A 7714-nucleotide genomic window follows, 5' to 3' on the forward strand; every position below is an offset into this window, starting at 1 on the left:
GGCCAGGGAGATAGATACCCAGGATTGCTGTTTACAGTAGACTCTGGAATAGTGTACAGTACATACGGAGCACTCTTTCTACGGAAGCAAGGGAATTCATTCGTTACGCATATGCATGGGAATTTAATGGATTGACGACTTCGACTTGCTGTTGCATTGCTTTGCGTTCATTCTCCACAATTGACAATTTCCATGATCAGAAAATACAAAAAAAAAAGGAACGAAAAGAGAAAGGCAATAGGTGAATATGCACACTGAATAGAAAAACCAGACCAGACCAAACCAGACCGGACGAAACCAAAACCAATAAAATCAACAGTCGAACAAAACCAGTCAAGTACAGCCAGGAGAAGGACCACAAATTAACTAGCTGGCTAAGCTGTGCACAGCAGACAGACAAGTATGCCCGATGTATTTTATGTATCCAGCAATGCTCATTGTCCAGCATGCAAGAAGAAGAATGAGGAAGAGAAAGAGAACCTAGTTAATTGAGATGCATGCCAAGCGTACTAAATTTGGGAAACTGGCGTTTAGTTCAGTTCAGTGAACTGAGCCAGGGGGTATCACATCCCTGTCCAAGAGATCGACTAGCTAGCAGGCCTGTTCTTTCGTACTCATCAGATCGACTCTCAGTCGTCGTCGAAAATCTGGAAGGTATTCAAAAGAACGGTTTCAATGACTCGAGCCTGCCAGCCCGCATCGGCGATATTTCCACTTGCGTTGGCACCCATCAGAGTCGGCCTGTTCGATGTTAGAGGCTGGATTCCAAGACCTCCCGATTGACGATGGGAAACTCACCCAAAGCAGATTGCCAGGTTACCAGCGTTCATGCGGTTCTGCGGATAGTGTTCCTGGACCTTGTTGAGATGCTGCGCGCGGTCAGCTCCAGAAGCAAAAATGGAAGGGCGTGCAAACGTACCAGCACCAAGGCACGTAAAGTTGCATAGTGTGGATCTGGCAGGTTATTGATGATGGCGTGCAACGAGTCCCGTCGTTGAACATCATTGTCAATTCCTAGGTAGCATGAATCAGCATAAATTCAATTCCTCAGATCTCTTCACACTTACGAGCAGCATTGATAAACTCTGAATAGTGCTGGCGAGTAAATAACGGATCCGGAAGCTCTCGGAAGAACTGCTTCAACAGTCCGGCGACGCTGTTGACGTCGTGGTAAAAGTTTTCTGGGTTGGTAAAATCCACTTGGGATGAATCTGCTCACGTCAGTGGATGGGACGCTGACAAGACTTCCAACAAAGTGGTTCTCACCATTATCGAACAACGCTTTCATATGCTGGATGTGGTTGGCGCTCCCTGACAGCCGGTAGATCCCTTCCACGTCCAGCCCAAAGAGTTCCACGGCCTGGATACACTGGTACACGATCATCGGCACCGCCGACCCGTCCCGCCGGTAGAGATCCTCGAGGGAGACACCGAACACGGGGTTCAGCGGAGGCAGGTTCTGATATCCGTTCGTTTGTTGCATCACCGGCGAACGGGAATGGCCTATCGGGAGCCCTGGCGGGACCGCTGGCTGCGGAGGTGGTAACGGATCTGTGGGATACGGTGGCTGCGGTGGGCGATACGCCTGGTACGTTTCTTGGGTAGACTGGAGAGATAACGGCGGTTGCTGGGGTCCCGACTGCGGCGATGTCTGAGGAGGCGATGCCGGACCCAGATCCTGCTGCGAAGGAGGGGCGGGCAGAGCAGCAGATTGACGCTTATTCTGGATGTTCGGCTGAGATGCCGGCGCCGGTGCCGGTGCAGGTGCAGAGGCTGGCGCAAGAGTCTAAACTGGTCAGAAAGGATGGGAGACATGAAGATCGATCGTAGCCTTACCGGATGACGGGTATATTGCACCTCCGGGGCAGCCACCGCGCCAGGGTTACCCGCAAAGCTCAGAATATATTCGTTGAAGTCTTTCTCGCTGTCGATCTGGTGGATCACTTCTCTAAGGCTCTTGGGTCCGGCGGTATCAGTCGGCCCATTCTTGAGCGGACTGACACAGAGACCTTGGCCCAGCAGAAGCTTCTCATTGAATGCCGCTAGAAATAGTCAGCCAGGGATAATGTTGGATGAGCGAGCGACAGCGACATACCAAACTTCTGCAGCTGGAGAGTGAGGCCCGAGTCACACTCGTAAATCAGACGCTGGAGATTGTGCACGGTTTGGGGTCGATGGGTCGCGACCAGCTCCTGGCGGGCCGCTTGGGCAGCCTGCACTTTGGCTTGATAGTCGCTGTCCGCATTCTGGACCTTGCGATAGAGCTCTTCCTCGTGTTGGGCGGCCGATTTGTGACCCTTCAAGCCGAATTTTCCCGACTGCTTATCGCCTGTCTTGACGCGATCGTACTGCTCTGCTAGCGCGTCGTATTTCGCCTTCGCCTTCTCGACCTGGCTCTCCGCATCCTGGACCTTCTTCTCCGCGTTCAATCCGGTCTGCTTCCATTGCTTGCGACCACGCTCGATGTTCGAAGCCAATTCCTGCAGATCCTCCGACATCTGCTGGAGAGAGACAGCGAACTGCAAGCCGTGGTCGGCCATGCGCTCTTGTATCCGATTGACCTCATCGAGGGCGCGACTGTAGGTTCCCTGACGGTGGTCCGACCGGTGTGTCGTCTCCTGCGACAAGCGGGCCAGTTTCTTCAGACCCTGCGCATGTTCTTCTTCCAGGGCTGCTCGTTTCTTTAAGAAGGTTGCAAAGTCCTATCCATCAATGAGCGCCGATCCTTCCTAGTAAAGCGGAAAAAGTAGCGCTACAAACCCGTGCGGAGGCGATGCTTTGCTTTAACCTGGCTAACAGCGTTGTAATGCCAATCTGAGGTGTATCTTGTCAGTAACGATTTGTGGATCAATCGCATGGATCTCGCGATAAACATACTTCTGATTGCAAGACTCTGTCGATGCGTTCCTTGTCGGCGTCTGCAATAGCAGTGTCGTTGACAGCATTCTGGCCCGACGACTGCGGAGGAACTGCGGGGGAAGCGTTGTCGTCGTGGGAGGGAAGCGCAGCAGATAATTGCGCCTCGGGAGCAGCGACCTCGGCCATGACAGCTGCGAGAGGATAGTCTTTGAGGTCGTTTGTGAAAGAATGGCGCGTAGAGAGAATAATATTAATGCTGGTGCCTTGATTAATACTCCGTAGATGTTACTTTACTGCGGGATGGCTGGGCAGGGCCCACTTGGCCTGCGTGGCTTGACTAGTAGCAGTCAGTGCACAGCCCCCACGCCCCTTTCTCGTGAAGCAGATTATTCCTGGTATTACGATAATATACTCTGTACTCCGTAATCACATCTCCATGACGATCAAACTCTTCATAATTTCTCCTACAGAGCCAAACCAGACTCAACAATATGAAGTGACATGCCTGCATTTTACCAACGAACATGATCATGACAATGTCAGAACTTTTGCAACCAATATGCATGGCTTTGGACAGCCAAGAAACCGAACCGAAGTCCAGAATCCCAAGTCGAAGGGCTCTTTTTTTTTCTTTTATTTGTTTGTTTGTTTTTATTTTTTGTTCTCTTTTAAGGGACATCACGCACAAAAGACCAGCCAGCAACTTCAGTCATTCTTACTATATTGTCAGCCAAAATAGGTCTCCGAACCGATCACGTGTCCCCTGATTTGGACCTTCCTAATCCGGCAATTATGTGATTTCTTTATGGCAGAAATATCTGTTACATTCCTGATTTCTTTGATCTTGATTTATTCCCAAAATAGCTGTATCGATAGGTCTCTAGGAGGCTGTGAAAGCCGCTCATTTCTCGATAGTTTAGGTAGAAAAGAAATGAGACGCTCAGTTGGTTTGACTTGGACAAAAAGAAAGATTCAGAAACGCCAGTAATAATACTCCACACGAACACCGATAAAATGCCTTCACAGATGACTGAGTCTGAAGCTGCTAGAGTCCAGTCGTCGCAGGTGAGTGAGATAGATGAGAAATGAGAGTTTAGCAGAATTGGGCTGGAGGGAACAAGGTTAGATAAGCTTGCTCTCTGGATCGAGTCAGAGTTGGGAATTGGGAGAGACAATAAAATTTGCCGCTTACTGAAGATGCAATAACCTACTCCTTGTTCTGGTATCATCTATTGTCGCTAAGGTCGACATATGACACTTGGGAAAATAATTGTTTATGGAATGAAAATCCTCAATATTACACAGACTATTATGAAGAGACCTGTTCTGTCATACTACTGACGAGACTTGCAACTGCTCTAGTATCGCACTACTTCAATTACTTCAGGTAGAGCTTGCCAGAGAGTCGTATCTTCAGGGTAATACAGCGTTTCACCGGTCAAATTGCAGTTGATGAATATGCTGCCGAAATCGGACTTTTGGCTTCTCAGTCTTCAGGATGTCCTTTACATAAATACGCCTGTATTTTGTGTATATATGGGGAACGGCAGATCATTCTTATTCTGCGAAGATCTTTGATACTGCTGCCAGAGCTAATGTATGTACCTTGACCTTCATGCTGCAAAGCAGGTAAAGCAGAACACATCGTCTCAATCCCAGTCATAGTCAGTCAATAGACCATTGTGGATGCTATTTGTGACGTTAAAATATTCAAGATGAACCAGGAGGCGGTACACAGTCGAAAACCTACTGCTAAGTCTCCGTCTACATGGTAAGTCAATATATCCATCAGAGGAAATACGCTCTAATGTCACCAAGCTGCCTTTCCCGCAGACCCTCGATTGAGGAACCATTGATACCAGCATCCACAGATTCGTGTCACTCGACTCGGCAATATGTGAAGAGGCAATGGTCCTGTATGAAGCGAAAAGTGAGGGCTAGTGGTGGTTTGGTGGCATTGGCCGATATGCTTTCCACGCCAGTGCCATGACTAGTTGTATATAATTTCGGAGTCGAAGGACTACCATGAGCTATAAATAGTCAAAGATCCGATTTATAAATTTTATCGTCGGAAGAGCTATTACAGAATGCAGAATGATCAATGAACCGATACGTACATCGAGGAAGAACTGTATTAAGATGCATGCTTAGTCAGCGCACAAGTGCCGACTTTCGCTCAAACGCGCAGAAACGCAAGACTTTTGCCGATTCCCGGAGCGTACGCCTTTCTTCCCCAGCATACATCAGGCTGCCATTCTTGTTGCAGGGAGAAAAGAAATATGTCGACCTATGCCGGCCCGCCCATTCCAGATCATCTGAGCCCCGATTTGAGGCGCATCATGGGGGCAACTGAGCTCGCGGCCGGGGGGAGCTTGGTGACTCCCCCGGCCACGGACAGCAGCAGCCGGAACAGCAGCGCAAGTAATAACCGCTCTGTGACAGGATCGGACCTTTCCGGAGGAGCCCTGGAGGCGGAGAAGATCCAGCCAATTATTCGAAAACGACGAGGGGGGAGCAGAAGGGCGTGTAACGAGTGTAAACAGCAGAAGGTAGGTAGCAGCCGGCTTTCCTAGACTAGTCGTTATCGATAAGAGTTGTATGTGATATGGAATACCAACTAACACACTCTTATAACAGCTCCGCTGTGATATTGTACAGGCACCATCGCCCTCATGTTCTCGCTGCAGACGACTTCAAATAGAATGCAAGGTGGAGCCATCGTTCAAACGTATTTCGAAACGACGGTAAGTCATGTCGCATTATCATCCTTATCAATGGAACTGCTCATCTATATCCTCCAAAATGACGAATCATTCATTTTAGCTTACTATCAACAGACGAAATGCGGAAATGGAAAGGGAGATCGCCGATCTTCGGCGTCGATTGGCCCATGGAGATCGTCCACAGCCAGCTTTCGATGCCAACGCCAGTGATGAACTGAATCAGTCTGGAGAAGATGTGTTCTACGATCCTCATTCTCCTCCACCATCAACGCGGGCACAATCGTTGTCAGTCTCAGTTGACCAACAGCCTTCGCCTCTGAGGCGATCACTAGCACCACAGGGACCAGATGACACGATTCTCCCGCGAACCAGCAATGTGTGGACTCTCGAAGATATTACTCTGTCGAGGGCAAGGGTTCTGCGACTGTTTGAACAGTAAGCATGGCATCTATGTTGTTTAGGTCTATGGTTAACACGGTTATAGGTTCTTCAGATTCTACCATCCTTTCCTTCCTCTTTTGGATCCCTTGAAAGACCCAGAAGAGTATCTCAGCTGTTCTGAACTGCTTGCTTGGACGATCATCTGTGTCTCCAGTCGTCGATGTCCATCCGAACCGGGTCTCCTAGTGCCGTTATCAGGACCTTTCAGTAGACTCCTGTGGTCGACCATTAGCAGTGTTCCGCAGAACTACCATGTCGTAAAGGCACTATGTTTGCTCTGCACGTGGCCGCTACCTACGACGAGTCAGAGAAGCGATCAGACCTTTATGCTTAGTGGATTAATGATGCAGGTGGCCATGCAGCTGGGCTTGCACCGCCCCGTTCAGCCGGAAGAATTCACCACATTTCGGATGGAGGTCAGGGGCGAAGAGCTGAAGGACAGATTGCAGACGTGGGTTATCTGCAACATTGTCGCTCAGAAGTAAGTATCCTTACAGTGTCGTTTACGAACTGCTTTGCTAATCAGGTTTAGTGTCGCCACTGGATACGGCCAGCCACCAGGCACGATATACGACTGGGCGCTGGAGCCTGCATCTCTCAAGAACGCCGACTACCGTCTGCCAGATGAGCTGAAGATACGTTTACGTATTGAGAAGTTCTGCGACCGAGTCACGAGAAGCCTTTACAACGGCAGGCCCGAACCAACCGAATTCATCAGCACGGAGAAATTGCTGATTGTCCGGATCCTAGAGAATGAGCTCAGGGAAATGGAGCTGGATTTTGGTCAAGACATATCACGTGAGTATACATCTACAACTCCCTAGAAGTTTGCTGCTGACATACTCTCAGAAATCAACATGATCCATCTGCGGGCGGCAGATCTGCATCTGCGGTTCTTCGTCTTTCTCAGCCCCAACGCCCGAAGCGACGACTTGACCAACCTGTTCCTCGCAACAACCTCGTTCCTCGGCCGAGTGCTAGAGCTGGAGACCTCACCGGGGAATCTACTAGCCCACGCAACGAACTACATCCTCCAGATGATCGTCTCCGCAGCATTCGCGCTGATGAAGCTGCTGAAGAGCTCTTTCTCGCGGCAGATCGACATGGACCACGGCAAGTTCTTGTTCAACGGCGCGATCTCGTCGATCAGGAGGATCAGCGTGGTGGACAACGACCGACCTGTCCGTCTGGCGAATGTGATCTCCCAGATGTGGAATGCTGGTTTCACGGGCTCGTCGACGGGCGATGACGCGCTGCAGCTGAAGATCCGCAGCAGGATGAGCATGAGCCATGTGTACGATACGGTATGGCGCTGGCGCCAGAGATTCAAGTCGCAGAAAAATGAGGATACACAATGTAAGTTTCCCCCTCTCCTTCTCGTAATACATGCCCATCAGGATAAGTATACTGACCAAGACGACGACAGCCGCCGTCCCCAATCCAAGCAACTCCACCGCCGGCGGTACGATCGGCCCGCAGCAGCAAGATAATAATAACAATTCCTCGCTTACGGACCCGACTCTGATGCTATCGCCCAATTTCGACCAGAATGCGGGATTCATGGGCGAAGCCAGCTTTTCGGACGTGTTCGATTCCTTGAACTGGGTGTTTGACGGGATTCCTGATTCTTTTGTCGGTCCGCCTGTGATTTGAATTGCCTCTGTTGCTCTTTTTCTTTCCTCCTCCCCCCC

The 7714-nt window shown here is 50.0% G+C and overlaps 2 protein-coding genes across 2 annotated transcripts; one reads left to right on the forward strand and one right to left on the reverse strand.

Annotated features, from left to right (window-relative positions):
- Positions 1–629: 629 nt before the first annotated feature.
- VTN77DRAFT_9713 (uncharacterized protein) lies at positions 630–3045 on the reverse strand (the record flags this gene model as incomplete). The annotated part of the gene is made up of 9 exons (XM_069426350.1): positions 630–741; positions 799–869; positions 920–1014; positions 1068–1211; positions 1267–1786; positions 1837–2042; positions 2096–2702; positions 2761–2814; positions 2878–3045. The coding sequence occupies 9 exons, from the start codon at positions 3043–3045 to the stop codon at positions 630–632; spliced, it is 1977 nt and encodes a 658-aa protein (XP_069273758.1).
- Positions 3046–5198: 2153 nt separating this feature from the next.
- Positions 5199–7676, forward strand: VTN77DRAFT_9714 (uncharacterized protein; the record flags this gene model as incomplete). The annotated part of the gene is made up of 7 exons (XM_069426351.1): positions 5199–5408; positions 5497–5603; positions 5697–6017; positions 6067–6504; positions 6556–6821; positions 6873–7379; positions 7450–7676. The coding sequence occupies 7 exons, from the start codon at positions 5199–5201 to the stop codon at positions 7674–7676; spliced, it is 2076 nt and encodes a 691-aa protein (XP_069273759.1).
- Positions 7677–7714: the final 38 nt, after the last annotated feature.

The sequence above is a fragment of the Rasamsonia byssochlamydoides genome, assembly GCF_041956645.1.
Source record: "Rasamsonia byssochlamydoides strain NRRL 3658 unplaced genomic scaffold VTN77scaffold_92, whole genome shotgun sequence".
Classification (NCBI taxonomy): domain Eukaryota; kingdom Fungi; phylum Ascomycota; class Eurotiomycetes; order Eurotiales; family Trichocomaceae; genus Rasamsonia; species Rasamsonia byssochlamydoides.